The sequence below is a fragment of the Haliaeetus leucocephalus genome, unplaced genomic scaffold, assembly GCF_000737465.1.
Source record: "Haliaeetus leucocephalus isolate CR32 unplaced genomic scaffold, Haliaeetus_leucocephalus-4.0 Scaffold21, whole genome shotgun sequence".
NCBI classification, from domain to species: domain Eukaryota; kingdom Metazoa; phylum Chordata; class Aves; order Accipitriformes; family Accipitridae; genus Haliaeetus; species Haliaeetus leucocephalus.
Genome location: NW_010972457.1, coordinates 2,590,812 through 2,615,994, shown reverse-complemented (window position 1 = coordinate 2,615,994; position 25,183 = coordinate 2,590,812). Strand labels below are relative to the sequence as shown.

At 36.7% G+C, this 25,183-nt stretch overlaps 1 protein-coding gene across 1 annotated transcript in view; it reads left to right on the top strand.

The window, feature by feature from the left end:
- LRBA (LPS-responsive vesicle trafficking, beach and anchor containing) overlaps window positions 1–25,183 on the top strand; it is a 431,397-nt gene that overhangs the window by 360,787 nt on the left and 45,427 nt on the right. The window contains exon 48 of the mRNA XM_010576372.1: window positions 10,703–10,870. Coding sequence (XP_010574674.1) covers window positions 10,703–10,870 — 168 coding nt within the window. The remainder of the gene's footprint in view (window positions 1–10,702; window positions 10,871–25,183) is intronic.

Genomic DNA, 25,183 nt, shown 5'->3' with positions numbered 1-25,183 from the left:
CAGCCTGGTGTGCCTGGTTTGGGTGTTTGGTTTCGGTGTTGGGTTTTTTTTTTTTCTTCCAAATGCTACAAAAAGGCTTCTTTGCCATTTGGCATATACCTGGAGGGAAAAAAAAAAAAAAGCAGCTTCTCTAAAAGAAGGGGTAGAATTGAAAATACAGACTCATCAGACTTTTTAAAAACAGTGTTAGTTTCCCCCATGCTCTGCCGATGGGTGAACTTCAAGGTTAGCTTATAGAGACTGGACTAGGTATCTAAACCACTTGCAGGAACAACCACTCCGTTGTGTGGTTGCGGTGGTGAGGAGCTATGGGCACCTTCTGCTTTCCTGGGTAAGATCAGCCCATTACAGTTTTGAGCAACCCTGACTTGGAGGCGAGAACTCGACCGGGGCTTTGTGCTTCTCTTACTCTCTGTAAGAAAACCTGCGGGCCACAGGTGCAGGATTTTATTTTAAAAAATTCACCTATTAGTGTTACCCTCAGTCAGACTAGGTAGTTTTATTGGAAGCATCGTTTGATTAAAACCTTTGGTTGCTGCTACTTCAAAACGTAGTGTAACACTGTGTTGTTTTTGGAGGGTTGTATTTTTTTAAAAACTCATTCTTTTTCCATACTGGGAAGTAACGTCATAGACGCTTGCTTGCTTGTTTGCCCTGTAAAGAGCAAGACCTGTCTCTGGGAGTTCAGCCTCTGAATTAAATTGTTATTTGGAAGATGGGACTTAAATACTGTTTTATCGCAGTATGTTTTTTATTTCTAAATGTTAAGGGTTTTTAGGCCATCTTCTATGAAGAAAAAAAGTATATTGTTGATATAAGGGAAAATTATAGGGGTTTTTAGCATCTTATTTATCTTATAGCTGGAAGAATTTAATTCATTAAAATGTTAATAACTGACCATATGCCTTTGCAGCATATAACCTCTGAATGTTAATTTTAATTGTATTAATCTCTTTCGCCCTTCCCACTAACACGGTTCATGGCAGAGCAATATAAAGGTTATGAAAAGTTTGCTCTCAACTGGCTACACAATGTCTGTTGCGCTTGGAAGTGTTTATGCCTTGATTTCCTGAGCATGCTCAATATACTTAATATATCACTTGGCTCTCTGTGTCCAGCTGTCATAGTGGAAATTTGAAGCGATTTAGGTGAAAAAAGGGAATAAAATCTAGAAGAAATTAAACTATCTGCAAGAAAGCATTATGAGCAAAACTAGTTGTAACTCAACATGCAATGCGTGATGAAATTAGAATAAAAAAGAGAGATTTTTGCATTTTCTAAGGATAGGCATTTTAAGAAGTAATTTACAAATATAATCCATTCTCAGTTTGATTTCTTTCAAGCATTGAACCTGACTCCTAAGAGCTCTTTGTTCTGTTGCAAATTCCATCACCAGCCAAACTACTCCCAGGGACCGTCAGCCCAGGGGATCCACTGGGACAGGGCATGACGAACAGTCAAGACTGTGTGTCCTCCTTAATCAGGAGACTGTGGAAATGCTTGTCCTGGAGTATTTGATAGAAGGTGAGCCACCCTGAGCACCAGTTCGTCTGGATTCAGACTTCCTGGTAGTTTGCTTAGCAAACATGCCAAAACAAGATGTTAAACGAGAACCTGCTACAGGTGTCTGGGAAAGTTTGCAAGGAGCATTTCGTTTCCAAATAGTATCTTCCACAAATCTGATTTTTTTCTTAAGTGCTGAATTTAGAGGCTGATAATGTCCTCGATGCACAAATTCTCCCTTTCGCTGTCATTGTTAAAGTCAAATAATGATTCTCCTGTGTCATTCCAGTTAAATGCCAGCTTTAAGGAGTCAGGTGTCCTTGCCAAACGTACCTTGTGTTGTCATCCTAAGCAACCACTCAGAATGTCTTCATATATAAAGATCGGGGCTTCACTGTTCATAATCATTGCAAGGAAGCAAATCCCATGCTTATCTATGCGTGTTAGCCCCAGAGTGGGTTACACAGTTGTGCCACGTGATGATATAGTGCTGTTTCCTATTTTTGTAACTGTTTGATTTATTCAGATGTGGTACCCTAATTGCCTTTGTAAATCTTGTGTTCTGTTCTCCAAAAGCTCTTGAATGCTTCCTATTCTGTGAATTAGCAGACAAGTCAAATGACAAGATTGAAATGACTTGTCTGCCTGACTTGCATCTAAACTGTGTTTTAAATTTTAAATTCCTTGACCTTTTGTCATACCATTTCCTAATCTTAAACAAATTTTTCTAGAATGTTTTTTTCCCAGAACTGGCTTCAAAGACAAATTAAGATTAGTCTCTACAACTCGTTCTAAGACATTTGCTAGTGCGATTTGCAGTGATTTGAAGACCATGTGTTTGCAACCATTTCTGTCTCCTCTTACATGCATACTAATACTTGTTGATCATCACAGTTCTTGTGAATTGCATATACAACTGACACATCAAAGCACAGTATAAATGCTGCAAGCTGTTAAAACAGAGTGCAAAAATAAAGCAACAGTTGACTTTTAGGGCTTACGGAGCAAATCAGAAGGAAAAAATGTACAAGCAGTTTAGATATAAAATACTTTAAAAAAAAAAAATCAGTAGTTTCTCCCAGTTTGAAGTGTATTGTGCTGTCATTAACCAGACAGCATGTGTAGGCTTAAATTTTGAGGATCAAATGGGATGGTAGTACCCAGCCTAATACTTAACATGAAAGCTGCGTCAAGTGTGGGTTTGTCTGTGTTCATGTAAATCTTTTTTGCATTTTGATCATGCAAGTTCAGTTCGTGTTTCAGATGTTTCTAAAACTTCATGACCTTCACTGCATTCACTAAATTTCACCATATGTTATATTACAATTATGCTAGCTGTGTATTCATTTAGTATAAGTAAGCTAAAACCCCACCACTGGGTAAGTGTACTCTAATCATAACACTTTCCTGAATTTCAGAGTTTGGCCTGTTTCTAGCTTCAGTGAAAAGCTTGTTCAACCTCAAAGGCAAGCAAATTTTACACTGTTTAAAGTTTTGTAGTGTGTGTTTTGCACCTCTCTCTTAATGGGAAAGAAATCTGTAACTAAAAAGGTGAATCGCTGTTTACCATGACAAATGCTGTTTCGGAAGTGTGTAGTGCTCTGACCTTTTGGTTTGTCTTTGGCTAATACTTGACATTCGGAAGCAACTGTGATCTTGTTGACAAGGCTCAAGGAGATGCCACGCAGAAGTCCCTCGGCTAGAAGTACGCAAGTTAGCTGAAGCGTTAGAAGCAGTATACCTGCGTTAACTTTCTGAGAGGAAATATATGTTAGCTTGGCAGCATGGGATGCTAACATGTTTGCATAGCTTCACTGCCAGCTCGATCAGTACGCAACACTGCATTGTGCAATACAGTCATATCTTGTGGGATTTTTGGTGTTTAGTTTGTTGGGTTTTTTTTTAATACAAAACTTCATTTAAACTAATTTGACTGAGCCAACTGTCAGCTGTGTGGTTAACAGCCTGTGCTTCCATGGGTAATAGGTTCCAGATCCAGGCTGTCAGTCTTCATGCAAACAAGTGCTGGAGGAACTGGGAGAGGAATTGCTGAATTTCAGGGAGGAGGGAGCTTCCTGCCTTCTCTTGGTGCTGTGTGTGAGGATTTTCAAAAGGTATTTTCATTCACTGCCTCGGCATGTTGCTGACTCTTCTGGAGGAGAGAATCCTCTATCAATGTAGCAGACATTTTAAATGTGGACAAAAAATGGGGGAGGTGGAGGGAGACAGGTGGAAATGGTGGAGGAATCAGCAGCACCTCTTGGTGTTATAAATACTTGCTTTTAGCCGTATTTGTAGTAATAGGTGGTTATGGTCTAACCGGTTGTGGTTAGATTTTCTGTGTGTCTCTGGGGAAATGCAAGCCACATACATCAGAATTATCACAGTTATGAATAATGAGAGCCATTTGTGTGATTCCACAAGTGTAATTAATTATGGCTTCTATATATTATTTTTCATGTAGGGGAATTTAATAAAGACCTCCTGATCATTTTTTGTTCCTATCACAATTCTTCTGTATCTTTTCTTCCTCTGGCTGAGAAGAAATCAAACAATTAGGAAGGGACTATTCTTGGTATGCCTTTTGAAAAGTATCTGTTGGTTTATGGAGCCAGTTGGCTGAGACGGGTTTTGCCCACTCTTTTTTCCAATGGGGAAGTTAGTATTGTCACAACCATGGCCAGTGGAATATGTGAACAAGAGAGGTAAGCCAACATGTGAACTTATAGTTCATTAACTGTTGAGTACCAGTGTGCACGCTCAAGGAAAAGGATACACCAACTACACGGACTGTGGGCAAATCACCCCTTATTCAGTGTGTGACATTGAAACTACACTGCTTTGGGACCCATGCTGGCTTTATTTAACCTGTTTTCAGTTTCTCTACACTATAGTGTCATTTTTGGAAGTATGCATTTTTAAGTCTAGCTCTCCAAATGTTCTAACAGCCATATGCTTGTGTCTTCTTCTAATGGGTACCTCTGGAGATCCTGCAAGCCAGGATGCTTTACTTCACCTTTCTAAGTTGTTCTACTATGAAGGCTGTGCAATTGCTCACAAGAGTAAAGATAAACATCTGTCTAAATGTTTTCACTGTTGGCACCTAAGGTAGATGTCTAAGCTTTGAAACTTAACAACAAAAATGCAATATTTGGTCTGTTTATCTATATACTCTTCATGGTAAATTGTAGCAATTTTGCCTTAAAATATTGCTCTCAAATCTGCAGATTATCATGGATATTCTAAGAAATATTTTTTTAAGGGCGAACACTGCCCTTTATGGTAAGAGTAGCTAAGAACTCTCCAAGGCAAGTTTTCATATTCATCTAAATCTTTTATTCCTGGCACCTAATGATAGAGATTTCAGTTGAGATTAAAGCCAAATTTCAAAGGAAATGTAGCTTTCATTTTACAAAATACATAACAGCTGTCTGACTTGTCCATTTAAAGTACAAAATAACAGCTGTAGACTGAATATAGAAACCACCAAAAGATGCAGAAGTGCTCAAGATTTTTAGCTAAACATGCTACTAATTCATTCTTATTTTGGTAACAATTACATCAATTCAGGTAGGAGTTTGAGTCATTAGATTGCAGAATGTTTTCCTTTGTTTACATGCTGTATGCAGAATGTACCTTGCCACAAAATTCTGTTTCATTAAGTTACTCTATTACACGAATTTTCTCTTTTCTCATTACTTAGTACTTTATTGTTAGATACAGAGAACTAGAAGGAGCAGATGCCACAGATCTCCTACGTCTGAGCTTCTTCTCAGATTGTTGGTATCCTTTGTTTTATAAGATCAGTCGTCTTCAGTAAAGCATCTGAGTTAAATCTTTTTATTAAGATTATATTTTCCAGAGTTCTTTTTCTATTTTATCAGGGTATTGGTAACCAAATAGAGATGTAAAGTAAAATGCTAGCTTAGGTTATGAAGAATACATTGGAGTGCACTTCTGGAACACACAAAAAAAACAGAAAAATGAGCTAGTTCTCATAACGTAAGCTGTAAAGCAATTGCTCACTTTCTGATGCATTTAATTTTTAAAACAAATTGCAAAATACAGTAAATAAAACTATATGCATTTGCTTGGAACAGTTATTTAGCAAATTAGAAACCACCAATCGTATAAACAGTTTTGATGTCCGTTTCATCCTTTTGAAATTTGTATTACCTCATGCATGCAGAACTCAGAGTTTTCTTCTCAGTAAGTCTGCTGTCCTCTTCTTCTTCCTCCTCCTCCTGATGTCTTCAAGGCAGGCTTGAGTTCAGTATCTTTCTAATAGCTTTTTATGCTTTTTTTTTCTCGGATCTCTACCCATGTGATCAAATAGTGTTGCTGGTGAAAGTGTGTTTGGTAATTTACTTTTAAATACTAGTGGTTACTGAGAGACCTCAAAAGATAAAGCCAGCACTTCAAGAGTTAATATGTTATTAGGAGGACAGGAAATCTGGCAACTATTGCAGAAACTAGACCTAATGGTGCGCACAAACAATTTGTCAGTCTTGGTAAATGTGAATAGCTTTCCGCAAAGTGGCTGCTTTTGCTTTGTTTGAACAGCCTAAACTTTTCCTTTTTGGACTTTAAATCTTAGAAGTGAAATGTGATCCACATATTGAATCAAAATAATTTAATTCAAAACATATTTTGATTGGAACAAGGTTGACATGGAAAGAAACTCTAGAATAAAAAAAAAAGTTGAAAGGACTTTCTATCATATATTTAGCAGGAAAATTTGAAACAGTTCTAATTAGGCTGAAAAAACCAGCCTTCTTCATTGTAACTTAACAAAGGTCATATATCAATGTTAAGGCAGCATTACCAACTTGTGTCTGAAAGCCTGCACATGCAAACATAATTCCAGTTGTTTGGTTTTGGGTTGTTTTTTTTTTTAAATATAAGTGCACACACATAGTTCCAAGCCAGAATACGTACTTAAAGTTGTGTGGGTGCTTTGTCGTGTTCAAGAAGAGAATTTTTCACGTCAAAATTGTGTTTGTGCTAAAATTGTGAAATCCTAATTCATGCTTTTCTGTTCATATGTAAATATTTTTCATATGGAACATAAAAAAAGAGACTCAATTATTTTAAGTGTTTCAAAGGAAATGTCTTACTTCAAAGATGAATTAAAATATTTAGCCCATTAAAGGTAATAGGCAATTATTTGTACTTGAGATTTGTAATTTCTTACTTGCCGATGTAGTATATTCCTGGGGTTTTTGGCTTGGTGTTTGGGTTGTTGTGGTTTTTTTTTTTAATTGAATAAATAGGAAAGATTATTCATGTATGAGAAGCAGTTTTGGTTTCTCATTAAAGTTTCTACTTTCACTTTAACTATATAAAACACATTTTATATAGGTGGGACTTCTTTTCTCTCTTTCAAATAAGAGTTACATGCATGCTTTACGCTTTGCTTCAAGATTACCTTGCTTTCGTCAGCATAGGAATAAGGCAAGGAAGTCTGTGGTCTATTTTTTAACGGCTTCATTATGAATAAATATCTGTGCTGGTGAAAAGAAATACAGTTATCTTTTCATCTAATTTTGGCATTGGAACATCCTAATCTCAAGCACAGTATATATTCATTTTTAATAGACATCATTTCATATGCTATATGTCATTACATAATCTAAACCAGAAAGAAAAGTAGAGGGCAAAAGCCAATAATAGTCTCTTTAAAGATAAAAATCTTGATTCCAAGGGTCTAATACTGTTGGGAAAATATATCATAATAAATGGGTAGTTATACTGGGAAAAGGCAAAATCTTTCCTAACCTGCTAGTTTTATGTTTTTGTCGTTCTGACCATTTTTTACCAAATAATTTGTATCAGGATTAGACTGATACTAGTCTTCAGTTGCTGGCAGGAAATTATTCTCCGTTCATTCCTTTCAGAAAACAGGGCAGAAAAAGATGTGCATAAAATAATGGATTTCAGAGTCGTTCATGAAGAAGTAGTTTTGATTGCACATATTTAGTGACATCAGAGTATGCATTTGAAAAATATTTATGAATAAACTAAAATTTCCTTGTAAGATCAACACTTCAATTTGTTGATGTGTCTGAAGTGTTTCTACCTTGGGAATGGAGAAATGAAAGTTACTAATAGGTGTTTGTGTTTGACATCTGTATACTGTACTTTTTAGCATATCTCAAGTGTTTTAGTCTCTGCCTAATAGATCTCATTAAAGAAACAGATATCAGCCCCAAGACAGTTTGTCAAAGTTAGTATGAGTCCCTGTGGACAGAATTGACAATTTGTGTGTGGCTTCACATGACGGTCTTTTCATGGTCTTGTTTGATCCTTTAACAATTGGGCATCAGTCACTGATTTATTTTACAATAACTCAATAGGATTGAATATTACTATATTACAGCAGACATTCTAGAGGATTTTCTTGTTTTACACGTTTTCCTCAGAGCACACAGTAAATGATGTACTTGGTCTGCTGTGGGAGCGCTAACAATTGATTGGTTTGCTTTAAGAGCAGCATGGGAAGGATGTTAGTATCCCATCGCTGCATGCCATATTTAACTTGAGCCTTAATGAGCACTGGCTGTCCTAGATGCTTAAGTAATCCTAAATGCTTAGCATTCGATACCCGTGGTTTAGTTTTGCAAGAGGTAAATGCTAACAGTAACATTTTTTTTTTAAAAACACCTCCTTTTTAAAACTGGCTAGTTATTCAAATTAGAACTTTTTAACTTCTCAGATTTTTTTTTTTTTTTTTTTTTAAGGAGTACCCATACTTAAGTAATGTATACCAGTGTGGCTATAAAGTGCATCACGTGTATTGGTACATTGTGTTGTTTTCCATGAAAGTCTACTTTATTTTTTAATCATTATACAGACTGTTAAGTATTGTTCGTCCATCGATTGTATCACAGCATAAGCACTTCCTTCCAAACAGGAGCTTAACTGTGAACCTGAAATGACAGGCAAGCTTATTTAGCCTTTCAGTTTGTGTGCTGTATTTGGTCTGTCCTTCAGGCTCCTGGATATTGATGCTGACTGTAGTCATTTTTTGTTCAGCCCTTTTATTTGTGATTTGGCAAATAAAAAAAGAAGTAAAATGGCCTAATGTGGAAAAAAAATAAAAGAAAATGGTCTACTTTTGAAACTGTATAAATTACAAGTGTAAAATAATTTTAAACTTGGAAAAGAGAAGTAAATTCAGGATGGCTCCCAACCATTCCACGAAAAGGCAGAGTGTGTTTTAGTTTTGTTTTTTTCAGAAAAAATCAGATTTATATATCTGTTAATCTGAGGAGATTGCAGAGCGATATTCCTTTAGTTAGTCATGTCCAAATGCTTTGTGAGGGTAATATGACCTATTACAAATCTAGCTTTTGAAGAAAAGGAAAATATGAACAACCTCTGCATGTACTCTGTGTGTGTGTGTGTATATATATATATATACACACAAGTTCTTAATGCTGTTTTTCCTGATAGTAACTAGTTATAATGGTAATAGTAAGTATATTCTGGGGTTAAACTTTTTTTAGCAGGATAGCAAGAAAATTAATTCCTATCATTGTCATTTGCTGAGTCCTGTAGAATTTTATGGCTGCATATTGTAGTGTTATGGACACTCATGAGACTACTGACTGGTTTTATCTTATTAAACAATTTTGAAATCATTAATTTTTAATTGGCCCGCTTGTGGTTTTTTATAGTTTTAATTGTGTGTCTGTGTCTAAATGTTGGGTTTTTTTTAAATTTTTTTAAAAAAAGAAAAAAGTAAGAAAAAAAATCCTGTCTAAGCATATATGTTATAAGGTATTTCCATACTATCATCCAAAGAGATACTATACTGTGTGGTAATTCATTTTAAAGAATGCTTTCAGCAGTTCAGTAGCTGGGAATCCTAATAAAAATAATAATAAAAAGAAGAATGTTATGATGTCGAAGATATGTACAGGTCTTTTCTTGATTGAAAGTTCTAATTAAGTGAATCGAGGAAAATTAACTGAAATTAGCTGTCAGAAAGTCACATTTAAATGAGTGATGATCTGGTGTGGCAGTAAACATTTAAATGATATAAATTGCCATTTAAGTGTATGGTTTAATGTTTGTCATGCATTAATATGACATGAGACTGCAGTGACAATCAAGCAGCTTGCTCTAATTTGAACATATTTAGGGCTTTTGTGTGGAGTGCACCACACAAATTAAGACAATTGCTGGTTTTATGTGTCAATTTAAATGTTGTTCTCAGGCATCGGTTAATGAAACAAACCCATCATTTTTGTGTGCAAATTGCAGAGTGATTTCCTTGGTTTTCAGATTAATTTTAACTTCCTCTGCTCAAAATTAGGAATTTCCTTTACAAGGAAAATGCCATTCGTTTCGTTAGATGGAAAGAATATCAGACTTTGTTACGTTGTTTCATTTGCTCATTCAAATAAGAAATATATTGAACCCTCTGTGTAAAACAGAGAAAACTAATCCTGCTAGTGATTTAATCTAGATGAATTAACTCTTTAGGTGACAATGATTTTTAAGTCATCTTTTAATATATATGTGCTGTATCTAATACCATTATGGAGACATTCATGATTGTTTGGATGCTTTTGGCTTGGGGATTGGGTTGTAACTGGATAACATCTTCAGAAAGGTGGCTTAATCATTCAGCATAATACTGTTTCTGTATATGCTTGTATAAGAGTTATATACAAGAAATACATAAAAGTAATAGCAAGTTGATATTCCAGCATTTTAAATAATTTGTATCCTAGCATCCCTAGTTAGTTCAGTTTCCCCAAGTCTATCAATCTTCTCTCTGTCTGTCAGAATCAGATTATCGTGCTGTTATTATTCACTGTGCACATCACACAGAAAAGCACAATTTCGTCTCGAGAGTTCATAAAAACATAGCCTGGCTGTCCATAAATGCATAAATGCTATCCCCTTAATGCCTTTTTTTTTTTTTTATTCCTACTATTACAGTTTTAAAAAGCAAGGTCTTCTGGTCAGCGGGAAGTAGAGTAGGGCATGAGACTCTGACATCTATCACAGGGCCCACCTTTTTGTTTTGTTTTGTTTTTGATAGAATGTCTAAAATCCTGTTATTAATTTTGTACTTAGACATGTTAAGATAATTTTGCACACTATTCAAAAAATGCTTGTACTACTATGAAAGGATGACTATCTGGCAAACTCAAGTTTATATATTTTGTATGTGTTTTTTTTACAGGCATTAGAAAGTGAGTTTGTTTCCTGCCAGCTTCACCAGTGGATTGATCTGATTTTTGGCTACAAGCAGCAAGGGCCGGAGGCTGTTAGGTCCCTGAATGTATTCTACTATTTGACTTATGAAGGAGCTGTTAATTTAAGTTCAATAACGGATCCCGTATTGAGAGAGGTAAGTTTGTACTTTAAATATAGGAAAGGAAAATCTTTGTTAACCACTGCAGTGTTGAAAGTGTAAAGATTCTGTGTTGTTCAAGGCTACTGGTGAATGTTCAAATCTTTGTGGTCTCTTGTGGTTTGGCTACAGGCCAGTCAAATGCAAGGTGCCTGAACCAGTCGTCACAGCATGCAAAATTAAGATAACAAGCATGCAAGTTGTTCTCTAAACTTTGTGCACCTGGATTCGGCACAAACTGGATGCCAATATAAAAATAAATGTTCAAGGATTGCTTCAGTTGCTGAGGGCAGTCATTTTCTTCACTAATACTGGATCTTAATGGCAGAAGACAGTGAGCAACCTTGATTTGGCTTGCACTTTTGTATTTACTTTTACAGGTTTAACAATTCTCTCTTAATGCAATCCTGCATATGCAGTACGCATCAAACACCATAGTTTTGTAGCTTCCATTATTTTTATTTGGCTTGCTATCAAATTAACAATAACTTGTCCTGTTTTTTCATATACAAAAGTAAATATTTAAACAATGGAAAGATCAGTAGTCTCACTCAGACTCAGCACCATTCAGAAAAATCTGTTTGCTAAAGTATCCCTTAGGATATTGTGGGCTTAAAGACTCCTCCCTCCTCCATCTAAACAGCTGTTTGTTTTTTTTTAAAAAAAAAAAAAAGGCAGGGTGTGGTGGATGATTAAAACAGAATTTTGATTGGGTTTACATCCTCTGTTCAGGCAATACATTGGTATCAAGTATAGCTGCAAGTATTTTAATTATGGAATAAATGTAACTGGTACTTTGTTATAAAATATTCTGAATCCCTGAGAGCAAAGTAATATGAATGCTATCAACAATTTTATTTAAAAGGATGGCTAGATGTACAGCAACAGGCAATATAAGTATGAACTGAATGAAGACAAGAATGAAGACATTTCTGCTTACAAATCTTAGGTTTGAGGTTCACTGTATAATTCTAGGCTAATCCTAATTGAAGTATTTGTTATTTATTGCATATGAAAGAGGGTCTGAGAAGTAAGCAATTATTATTTTAAATAATGCTATTTTCTCTGTACATACTGGCCATCTGACTGGGGCACCTTGACAGCCTCTGTAGAGAAAGTCACATCATAGCAACCCTGTGGGTTGTAGCTGGCTTGTGGGCGCAATGGAAAAGTTTGGGGGGTATGCAGGGCATGTAGGGGTATGCAAGGACTGGCTTAAGTACCAAGAGTGGTGGCTGGATGTCATTGTTATGTGGGTTGCCGTCAGACTGCATCTTGGTCCACTTTGAGCTAAAATACAGATGTTGCACGTAAATACATTTAATTGAGCTAAGAAAAGAGCTACTGGAACACTTGGCTTTTGAGAAAAAATGTCATCATCTGGGTTTGAAAAAGTTATTGACCCAAGGGTACTAGATGTTCACCCTGCCATGTTTTCATTTCCTTGATAATGTTTGTCCACTGTACACTGACAAGGAAATATTCTTACCTTGTAAAAGTATTTATTAGACTCTTGAAGTGCTAGGTTTAAGCGTGAGCTGAAAAATAGACTAGGCATTGTGTGTAATTTGTTCTTAATTTTAGTATTAAATGAACCATCATTGAACCATCATTAATGAAACTAGTAATTGAAGTAATACTAATCAAAATAGAGGTCTGCCACACACAATTTTTATGTAGCTTTTAATTTTTCTAGAACAGTTCTATTGTCAGTTTAACTGTGATCTGTGCTATTTGTGTCGTAGCCTGAAAAAAAGTAATTTAAGACCAGGGAAGTTACAAATCTGTCTGGAAGTATGGATCATCTCAGTTAGAGAGGCATTCACTTTGTACTTCTGTAAATACAGTAATATATTTTGTTACCATATCTTTTGAATTTTTCTTGTTATTATTGTACTTCACTACAATGTTTCTTATTTTTGAGTTGTTCTATGCTGCCTGAACTGAGTGGCATATAAAAATGAAAACAGGAGAGGGAGAATAGCAGTCTTGTTGAGTTCGTAATAATGGAGTAGCTTAGCAGCCGCAGAATTTCAAAACACTACTGATGATGTCAAAAATACATGCTGATGAATGCAGGCAGCAGAATGAATGGTATCTTGTAGCACTTTTGCTCTGAGTTACTTGAAGATTGGTCCAATGGAATATTTTTATTTAGTATCTTTAAGCAGGTCAGTAAAACAGTAGAAAGATTCCTCTTTAGTTAGGTATCCCTTGCTATTTACATGTATTTTGTAAAGCATATTTTTTTATTATGTAAATGTGTATATGTAGTTTGAAATGGTACATACGATCAGCTCTGATACGATATTGACAGTGCAGAGATTTAATGACTGTCATCACCAATGGTGAGTTATTCTGTTTTCACTTATGAGTAGAGATGAAAGTAATAAAAAATCTGTTTGTGTGTATATCTATGTGCATAATCATTCTATATCTATGTGCTAAATGAATTTATCATGCACCTTTGACAGCCTCACCTTCTTCCTGCTTAGTAATCCATCTCCCTGAGGACCTGTGCTAACGTTCTGTACTGCCGAGCAGCTTCAATCACATTTATTTTTCTCCTTCAGTCAGCTTGCTAGAAAGTATTTCTTCTTTTCTTCACCAAATTCCTGGTTAGAGGGCAAACGATTTTCTGATCTGGACAATTAATGCTATTTTTAGGCAGGCACGACACCTCAGATTTAGTATCTGTTTATTAGGCAACTATTAAACCGGAAATTTTACTCTGGATTTCTTGATTTCAAAAAGAATGCTTTTGGCTTTCTCCTCTTGATAAGGTTTAGGGTTTGGGTCGTTAAATCTTGACCGTTGTAGCAGAAAATACATTTTTATGTGCAAACCTGAAACAAGGAAAAGCTTCTATATACTCTGAGAGTTGTGAGTTACTGAGGCTTTTAGGTATCATATGGAAATAATAGCATGTGCTTAAACCATGGTAATTTCTCCACATAGTCTATGCTAAGCATGGACCACATCGGTAATGAGAAGCCTATGATGCATGTGTTTCTGAAGTATCTTCACAGATACATGTATGGATATTGGTGACCTAACTCATCAGGAGAGGCCACACACAGAATAATAGGGGAAGGAACTGAGGAGTGGAGGAGTTCAGGTTAATGCAGAATTTCCTTAGGTCTCCTAAATGGCTCCAACTGGCACCTTTATTTTTATAGGCAGTCAGGTTATATATATTACGAGAAGGAAGCACTCGTCTAGGAAGGAAAACTACTTGATTAAAACCATATTCCTCCTTTCTTTTTTTTAAACTGAAAATGTAGAACTTTTACATCCTCTCATACTGCTGTGAACAATTTTTTCCTGCCATTCTTTCTGCCTATGGGAATAAAGGAAGTAAAGTATTTTGAAAGGATCTGACTGCTATAATAGAAAATTTTAAACTAAAATGCAAACCATGGGCCACATGCTACCTTTTGGCAGATAAACCCTGGAGAGTGCAAAGCTTGCATAATTCAAAGGCAAATCTCAGGGGGAGGGGAGTAGATCAAGAGAGAAGGGTTTGAGTTGCAGCCAGTGGGGGAAGGGAGCTGCAACCAGGAGAAGCAAGGCAAGAGATCCAGTATATCTGAAGGCGTATCTGTGCACTACTTGTCCCTGCAGAGACCATTCCTTCATCCTCCTCTTTTTTCCTTGAGCCATTTTCGCAGCGTTGTCATTGACTCTGATCCTTGTACTTGTGTATCTTACTGAAGGAGGTTACAACTGCTCAGGGAAGTTGCTGTTCAGTTGACAAGCAGTAAATATCACATCTATTTCTGGTGGAAAATAGAGTATTTGCCAGCAGAGGTATGCTATGTGACTACCTTCTGTTGACTCGTTCTTGAACACCACGTTTTGATCTGTGGAACTCCCAATCACAAGATCTGCCATGGAAGGGCTTTTTTGTTGTCTGTATGAAAGAGGCAAGGAGTCACGGTAGCACAGATAAATGTCATCCAACTGTTCTGGAGAGAATTCACAGCACCTTCTTATCACAAATTCTGCTCTCTTTTTGCAATAGCTGCCCAAGAATGCAAAAAAAAAAAAAAAAAGTAGAATTAGATCTAAGCCATTCAGACAAGCAACTGATTAAATGGTGAAGCACAATCCATAGAAAATAGTTTGTATTTTGGACTGATTCGTGGGTATTCCATTAGTGTTTTGGTCAGAAGAATAGAAATTTCTCTTGTCTCTGGTGTAGTGTAACAAAGGATGATCGTGAATCTGGGCTGCACTCAGAGTTCCTAATTAAAAGTCCATTTCTCCACTGATACCCCTATGTAGCTAGCATAAACACGGGATAAGTGGAAAGAAAAGAGATGAAGCTAATAGCAGGAATGCAAAGTACTACTTGGAGAATACGTCATTGATTTACTATAGGAACCCCTGAACTTCAGGAAGCATACTAAATTTTGTACCATGCTTATCAAAAAGCACCTAACCGTATTCTTTAAATAATTTTAAAAATATAATCTGTTATTACCTTTGTAGGCAGCAGTTAAGGAAGACTGATGATTTTAAAATTAGCAATAATAGTTTGAAAAAGATGAGAATAAGTCCCATCCAATTAATATCCCACATACCTTCATTAAGTGATTTGCTTTTAGCCTTAGATGATTCAGTTGTTGTATACTTCTTCCTTTGAAGAGAAGGTGCCTTTTTGTTACATGAAGGTAGTCTGTTTAACATTAGGAAGCACAGCTTTCTCCATTCTATCGGCACCTTGATTTCTACTGTTGATATTTTATTTCCATATGAACCGAGGAGTTGCAAAAATTGTGAAGAATCAGCTTGGACGTAGCATTTGGTATGTTATTTGAATGTGCCACTTCTGATTATATAAAGAGAGGAAATAATTCTTTTATTTTCAGTTTTAAGGCATATGGGATAAATTATTCTATGGATAATAGCTTTTAAATGTTGCCTGAGATTAATATCTTTGGGTAAGTTTTATGCATCTTAGACCTATCTCTTATGAGTCTAATTTTATTTTTAAATATTTACAGTTTGAGAGACTTCTGTGCTTTCCAAAAGAAGTTACAAGGATGTTTAGTTTACATGACCCCAGTTTCATGACAGCAGTAGCAGATCTGATATCTTATCCCAAAGAAAGCATTTTTGGCCTCTCTTTTAGCTGTGTTCATGGTGGGACTTAATAGCATATTTCAGCTCTAACTCAGCTGGAGAACTCTGACAACAGTGAATCTTTCACAAAGTATAAACACGATTTGTATTTATAGCATAGTTAACATTTACTAAATAGTTGGGAAAACGATCAGTCTGTTTTTAGCAGGTTGGGCAACAGTCTTTGTTGTGGCTGCGATGAGTTTTTAAAAAATAGGATCAAGTGATTATAAAACACTGTCACAGAGCAGTAAATTTGGATGTGCTGAATTCAGTAAGTAACAAATTCATGCAGGCAAAATTCAACGTACTGTAGAAAGAATCTTTGAATCATCTCTGGCCAGAAGTGTGTTGCACAGATGGCATGCTTGACATTGTACAGCACAGGAACAGTGTGAAAAGCCAAATAAATGTTAAGAATTGGTCTAGTTTTAATTGCAAATCTATATTAAAATGCCATTATATGGAAGCAGAATTAAGAAGAATATATTCAAAGGAAGCATACTGATTTCATGGCTAGGGAGAGGTGGACACGTCAACTGCAACCAAACCCGTGCTCTGGTCTTTTCCTCTGAAGGTGTGCAGAGCAGGATAACGTAGCCACGACAGGGCCTCCGTTGCTGCTGTGGGTGGGCAGGTACCACTACTGCATGAAAACAGCTTGGCTGGGCATCGGGGCTCTCCCATGAAAAGATGAAGTGTTTTCTGCTGGTAAAAGGAGCGTTAAAATAACAGGAGCACCATTCCCGCCACCAGTTCGTATCATTTACCTATTAATTCTCACATCTCAGCTCACGCTGTGACCTGTCTGTGGGGTTGGAGTAAACAGGCAAAACGAGCATAAGCGAGTGTTTACTGTGATATCTGGGAGGTGTGGCACTTCTTGGATTCCATTCAGCCCAGAGTTTGACATGGCATGACAAATGGGGGTTTATTGCCCTTTGTCTTAACTTACGTATTTACTACAGCGCTTAGAAACAGACATAAAAGTATTCAGATAGGTTTCGAACCAGAAAAGTACTTGACTTGGATGTTCTCTTTTGTCCTTCATTACAGAATAGATTCTAATTTTATCTGGTGCTTCTGCTTCTCTATCCAGCAGCAAAAAGAGTGGTATTTTAGAGTTAATTAAAGCAGGACTGAGACGCCTGATGTATAAGGATTAAAAAAATAAGAATCAAACAACTGCTTTGGCTGGAAGGAGTAAATGTTTTTGGAAGGAGGTAACTCATGTAGATTAGTTCTTCAGCTCCAAGTGAGCTTTTTCTTTCTCAGCCCCTGATTGAAATTCAAAGGATAGAAATTTTCAGTGCAGTCAGTTCCCTCACCTCTTCTTGCTTGACCTGTCTTGTGGATCTATCAGAGCCAGAGAGGCCTTGAGACCCCCTGGGCTCTTTACATTTTCATTTGTGCCTGGCTGGTCAGTCTTAGATAGCTGACATATTTGTTGGCCAGCATTAAATAAGAAAGAGTAATCAAAAGGTAAACAAGGAATGGAAAAAAGTGATGTTCATAATCCTTCAAAAGTAACTTTTTTGAATAGAAAGCATTTCTGCTTTTTAACTTTTTTTTCCTCTTCCGTATGTGGAAAGGATGAGATGTACTAGTGTATACTAGCTACAGTTACCATACACTAAGTCATTTAGCCTTGAATCAAACGTGGAAGTGAACAGGCTACAAAAATTTTGTTATTTTTTGTGTCATCAGCATGCTCTGATTATTTGCAGGCTCTTTATGCAGTCCAGACAATACCTGTATTGACTTTCACAGTAATTGGGGAACTAAAAATTTTTGTTTGGAGTGTTTTCATTGTAGTTGCTCATTGCAGCCTAGGGCGTCTAGCTCATCCATGTTCCCACTGTGCTGCAGATGTGGTGTGGTATTTACTTACTTATTACTTTATTTACTACTTTACTTAGCAAACTGTATTATATTAGTTATTAGTTATATTTGAACAATAGCTGCTTCTTGAGTGAGAAAGCTTGCGGTCATGCCGAAGGTGCTTTTCCTCAAGCAGTGGCCAAAAATCAAGTCTCAGTTAAACGTTACATTTTGTTAAATGGTAACAAAAAGTTCATTCATTGCCGTAGAAGACTCTGAGATAATATTGTACCCATACTTTGAAAACAGCAAGTTTGATCTTGCAGGTAGTAGTTATGACTTAGTTTAAATAAATGTGTTTCTTAGCTTAGCAAAATGAATTATTTGTTTCTTTTTCACAGTTGTTACAGATTCTGAAAGGTGATCACGTGAGACCGTTTAAAGACCATTAAATATTGGATTTTTACATCAGTTTATTAACCTCCTTCAGATGGAAATCTTTTATTTTAATGAAGCTTTTTTATTTAATAAATAGAGATGGCATCAAAGTTGAAGAAATTCTGTGGAATGCTAGCAGATTGGAACAGATTGCTTTTTTCCAGAGGAAAAAGTTTTATATCAGAAAATTTGGAGTCAGCTAAGTAGCAAGTAGACTGTGTGAAGGCAGCAAGTTTTAAAGATTATGTTTAGCTATTTAGAGGAGTGAATGAATAATGCCAGAAACTGATGAAATTTCAAGGTATTGCACATGGCAATGCCACTTTTTTCTGTGTGGTAATTATTGATTTTAAATGAAAGCAATGAGTTGCTCTCTTGAAATCTTCAGCTGCCAGAGTGGAAAGAGACATGAGGCAATTTTGGTTGTGGTGCTCAAATAAAACGGAGACTGTTATATTTAAAAAAAACTAGCCCCAGAGCTGCTTAGGATTTTGCTTGTACTGAATCCAGATTTATTTGCAGGTCTTTAAATTCATCTTAACTTTCTTTTTAGATTCTTTTCCCTTTTTATTTTGTCAGTCTCTTTGAAGTACTACCAGGCCTGTTTTTCTAGTTCTAGTTTTTTTATCTGCTTCTTTCCAGTAGCCAAAGATTTAGGTGTTTTGAATGAGCACATCAGTGCTCCAGACAGAGATACTGTTTGAAATTATCCATGAACCCAGTGCCTCTGAACATTATTGAGTGACATTTGTTTCTGTTGGTTGTGTCTGCTCTGACTAACTGGTTTCTTTCAGATTGGCAGCTGGGATTACGCTGCAGTAGACGGACAGCTGCGTGAACTGGAGATTGCAGCCAGGCCGTGCTATGCCTCTGCTTAATATGCCTGGAATGTATATATTCAGATTGGAGCAACTTGCATGGCCCTGAGGGGGATCTATTTGTATTCTCACAAACTGTGATTACTTCCTGTTTCACTTTAATGACTGCCATGTAATTGCATACTGATTTGTGTGGACAAAAAGACTTCATTTTTCTTTATTCTCACAGAAAATTTCTTAACGTAGTTTAAAAGCTGGGTTTTGTTTTTAAAGGTCTGGTGAAAGGTATCCTACTCTGTGCTCCCTTCTAAACTTTTCTGTCATGCAAACAGAAGAAAGTATTATTAATATAATGAATTGCAAATAGCTTTGAGAAAAAAACCAAATCCTGTGTAGGGTAACCCCTCCCAGCTCCAACTATCTGTAGTAGTTTGGATTTAATAAATAACAAGTGGTTAGACTAGTAACCAACTTCCAAACAGACAACTACGGTATTTTGAGCAGACAGAAGGAACTGAAATTAGGCAGGGGGGGGAGGAGAAAAAAAGAAAAATATTATACAACAGATCTGTTTCTTACAAGGAAGGAAGAAGAAAACCCTGTGCTTCATTTATATTTGATGGCTTTCATTTCTACATTTTTATGTTGTTTTCTTGTGTAATGAGGCATATTCAGTTTCATTACCTGTATCCCTAATGCACTGCAGCAGGCAAAGCTTGTGCACTTCTTGCTTCATACCAACTTGCTGGTGTACTCTATTAATGTCCCCCTCTGCAGGTTGTTGGCAGTATTTATGCTCACGCTTCAGCTCTGAAGCCATAAACCTGTGTTACTTGAGTTGAAGTAGTAACTGCATTAGTGGGCTGCAACAGGCATCTCTTACACTCCGCTTGGCTAACAGAGGGTATATCACAAATGTTTTGCGGGCATGTTTAATGAACCTAGAGAACAGTATGTAACTCTTGATCTTACAGTATCTTTTCTTTAGCCTTTCTTCTCTCCTTGCTCCCTTCCCTCCCCTGCTGTTCATTAGATTTCAAAGCTAGTGTAGGCAATTTTCTTTAAACCAGTATGTTAAGTGAATAGTACAATGATAAAGCAAAAAATTAAAGTGTTTCAGTATAAAAGGGTTGATTTGCAAAGTTGAAACAAGATTTTTCTGGCATGAAGCATGAAGCAATTAGGCTGCTCATTTTATTTTTAAAACAGTGGATGGGAGTGTGTGAATTTATGGTACTAACATTTGAGCGCTGTATTTTTTCCCTAGGTCAAGTGTAGTGCAGTATCCCCAGGGCAGGTGTACAGTCAGCAAGCATATACATTGCCTGTGTCAGAAAAGCATTTTGCCCATTTTTCACAATCTTGACCTAACGGGGATTGTTATGAAACAAGGGGAGATGGTACTACAAAGAACTTCTCTTCTATAATCTTTAGGCTGTTTTCAGCAATTTTATCTAATAGTTATGAATCCTGCTTGTTCTCCAGCTAGTGTTATCTGTGCCTCTGTAGTCCATGAGGAATTTAACTAAGAATCTTACTGTAGGAGTCTAAGTCACTATCTGGTCAGAAGAGGTTTTCTGATCACTTGTTATCAGAGCTTGATTTTAATCACGGTCCCATGGGGAAAGGAGCTAGTCAATTGGCCGCTAAGCCGTTCAACTTCGCTGTCTGAGAGGAAACCTGTCAAATATTCTGTGTTCTCTGGTGCTGTAAAGCAACATCTGGGTGGAAGGAAAGGGAAAGCAAGTAATCATAATTGCATATCGCTCAAGCCAATAGAAATCACTGAGGAACATGTGTGTAAACCTTTTTGAATATTGAAAAGTGAGGTAGGAGCGGCAGAGAGCCAAAGTAATTATTTTTGCAAGGGCTGTTATTTTCTGGATGTAAATACTGGGTAGAAAGATGGAGGATGAACCCAAAACATTTCCTGTCCCTAACACGTATGCTGAAAGAATATGTATTACAATGCGTGATGTTATTTCACCTGGGTTTTCAAATGTTTGGCAGCTAAATCTTACAGATTTGAGAAGTAACTGGAAGCACTTCGGTGTAGATCTGTAAAGGCACATTGACTGAAAGTAGCCTCTTCGTAGCAAACGGTAAGGTTGTAGCTTGTCGTGCATTCAGACCGAGGCGTGCATTTTAACATGGGTATGCTGTGCCGTTAGACTCTTCAGACAATTTGGTGTTTTGTGTCCGAGCAGGCATGATGAAAGCAACTCTGAACTAGTCCCTTTAAGGGTCTTTAAATCTACAGTTAAATGGTGTATGTCTTGCCTTTTAACTATATAGGCCTTCATCTCAGGATTTGAGTTCAAAACTGGAGACGGTTTCATTCTTTCTCTGTGACACTCACTGCAGTTCCCCCTCTGCCCGCCCTGCCTCATATTTAATTTTATAGTTCTTTCAGACATAAACATGAAAAAAAAGCAATTTTGACTTAGTTTCTGAGTGTTGCTGCAAAGAAAAGTAACAAACATCTGTTTTTACCTTAACTGCATCCATATGTTCAACCTCCCCATCACCCTCCTTCCCAAAAAATTTACAGCCGTAGTTGGTGGGTACTGCATACTGTTGAATTAACTTTCTTCACAGTTAGATTAGAGGGTAAGTTCAGAGACTGAAAATGTCTGTACTAAGCAGTGGCCAAAAGCTACATTGTAGCTAAGCCAAGTTTAGTTTTTCACTCTTCCTCTTTTAATTTACTTCCCTATTCCCCTTCTCCCCATCCCACCCCCCCAAGAAGAGAGATGATCCAGGAGACTTCTTTAGGAACAGGTTCTTGTGGTAATCAGGTAAATGTTAACTTGTGAAATTTGCTTATGGCTTTCATACTTGTAAATTAATTAACATTCGAAATACCATGTTTATCATTTAAGTATGTGGTTTGAGATGCATACTGTATGGATTATTGTAAAGGGTTAGTTACCTTGTTTCATTTTATTACTTCTTGTTGTAGCATCTGGAACAATTCTGGCCCTACCAAAGTTTTGTTTTTGTAGAGGATTAAGAGGAAGAAGGCTATTTACTGAGATATTTGAGAAGCAGTGAAACAAAATGTTGAATGATACTATCTTACTTTGTGGTGTGCAGCATGCTTTCAGAGATAAGAGTTTGTGGAACTAAAGATATCTTTCAAAGAAAGGTTATTCCTTTCAAGTTATATAGTGCCTTTAATAGGTGTGAAACTAGTTGTGCAAATTTCCCAAATGCTTCTACCTACAATAATGTAAATGGTTGTATGCTCCAGAGGGATTCAGCAAAGTGAGAACACGTGCCCTTCCTCTGCCACTAGAAGAAGCTGGCCGTCTCTTAGTAATGTCGACTAATGCTCGTAATACATTTTTCAAGAAAATTAAGTTAGAAGCTGGGCTATAATTTGTTAGAAAGTGAGTTGATGACTTTTTGACTGATGGTCATTTTACTGTATATTCTCAGGTAAATGGTAGGTTGTTTTCTTCAAAGGAGATATTAATTACCTCTCTGAGGAAAAGATTCCCTGCTCCTAGCTGATTTTCTTTGACAGCTTGAACAAAAGTCTGAGTGACACCTGGTGGCTAAAATGCCCTGTATTTCTCTTTCTATTGTTACGTAAATAGAGAGAATGGGGATTGATTCTAGCTCCACCATCACATGTTTCCGCTGACAGAGGGAGGTCATCTTGCATCCTTCTATATGTGATCGTTCTGGCCGAGACATCATCAGAACATGGAGTTGACATCTGGATTGACTTTGAATACAATCTGGGAAAAGGAAGGAATGATTTGGGGTTGCTAGCACACTCTCTTGGTCATAATTAAGAAATGTGGAAGCTAAATAAAGAAATATTCACTTTTTTTCTTGGTAAATAAAAGGAATGCAAAAGGTTTTTATGCTGAAGTCTAGCCACTATGTCTAGACATAATTGTCCAAGTGTTGTTGCCTTTACTGCACAGTTTTTCAAATTTCTTTTGGATCTCTGAAGATGTCGGTAAAGAGGACATAAAGATACAAATATCTGTGCCTTTATGTGCAGTTTTGATGTTTTATGAAACCTTGTTACCTGTGGTAGGACACAATCTGAATGTAGATTTTTCCTGGTTCTTTTGGCTAAAAGGGAAGGATGGTGTCAGGGCGCTATTGTAATCCTAGAAATGTAGGCTCTCATATGTTTTGGAAGGACAAGATGGAACCTAAGGAGTCTAAAAGACTTGTTTGTGCCGGAACTGTAAATCCCAAACTCAAGCTAGATCATAAACATGGATGTAGAAACTGTCTGTTAAAGACTGCAAGTGGAGAATTTGTGGTCCTCTAAGGCAGGCTTTTGCAAAAGCATTGTCCCATTGGTCAGCAGTTTCACCAGTTCTGACAGAACACTATGTGAAAACAGGCAGTGACTATCTACTTGCGGGCTGAGTAGAATATTTTATACTTGTTTTTAATATCTCAGAGGGATTCTCTTCTACACTGAGGGTGGGTGGGAGACAAATAGCTGTTCTTCTGCTGCCGTTGTGTGGTCTAAGGAGTGTGATTGTGATGAGCATCATATATGTGTGTAAGCAGTGGAAGCGTATTGTGCGTCTTCCAGTTTTTATGTTGCTGGGAGGTGGTGAGTTCCCCTGAGATCTGGACTGTGGAAAATAGCATTCTGACTGCTGATCTTTCATTGATTAAAGCAGTTATAACATCTGATTTTTGTTCTACATCAGTTTGGGCTCTTGTTAAGATGAATGTATTTGAAGTTTTTGAAACACTCTGCAGCAATATGTGGTATCTTGTGTTACATTTTCCCTTTCTTAGTACTGGCACTATGTAAGAGAGTATAGTTTGTAGAAGTAGCATTGGGAATTAAAGGACATACCAGACTTCATGTGTAAGACAAAATTCTGACTCCCTTTAAATGCTGAACATGGACTATTTGGGAATGGAAGTTTCTGTATTGATCGTAAGTCAATATACAAGGAAGTTAACAAATCTGAAGCTTATTATTTCCTCATTTTATCTATTCTGTTTTCACCTGTAAAAGAAATGCATGGGAGTTGTGCTTCAAGAATATTTTATTCATTTTGAATAGTACATTGAAAATGTATCGTATAGGAAATAAATAGTGGATCCTATAGACCGTAGATTTTCCATAAAGATTTTAACAGGCACTGAATAACTGACATCCAGGACTGTCTGCATTCTGCTCCTCCTGTGTTCTTCTGGTTCTACCCTCAATGCAACACATTTGGTAGTAAAAATACCCACTCAATCTGCAAGTAGATGTAGGCAAATCTTTTCAATCTGGATGATTTTGAAACTAACAGCTTTTTGTGGAAAGGGTAGAGCTGCTGACGAGTATGCTGTTGCTTTGTTAATGCCTCATGTCTTAAGGGACTTTAGATTCCCTTGATATTTTGCGTCACAAAAACCCAGTTTTGAATTTTAATGTAGCATGTCTCATTGCTAGGAAGGGGACTCTGATGGTCTTACTGAGCTTTAGTGTTTCACGAATCTGATATTGCTGTTCCTCAAAGAGCACTCATTGAATCACAGTGTTTGTGTGTCAGATTTCAGCCAGCTTTTTGATAAACTTGTTATTCACTAGTTCTTTAAAGATTAAGGTGCTTCCCAGAGTGGGCAAGAGTGTTAGAATCTGTCCATAAAGTAACTGCAACTCCTGTTCTGGTGAGTTCAGATATTTCAAATGCTGTGCCAAATGTAATAAGGTCAAGTGTTTTGGATGGCATGTTTCCTATCAGAGGATGATTATTTTTGATGATCTTAAGGCCTCAGGTGCATTCTACTTTTGGTTTTGTTATTTCTGTAACAGAAGAACATTGTGTGTCCTAGTAATAGTCTTTGTTATTATTATCATCTAAAAATAGTTGTTTGTAAGAATAAGATCAGCATAAGTGTTACTCCATTGTCTCAAAAATTTTAACGGGTGGCTAAAATAGAACAGGAAATATAAGTGTAGGGAGCCTCAGGGTATGTTGAAAAATAAGAATCTCTGAGAGAAAAACTTGGTGTTCTAATAGCTAAAAAGTGGCTACTGGTTTTGTGTTTTAGCATTGAAGCATTTCATTTAAAACACTTTCTTGAAGGGCCTGGTTTTCAGGACTTCTTTTGAAAGTACGAC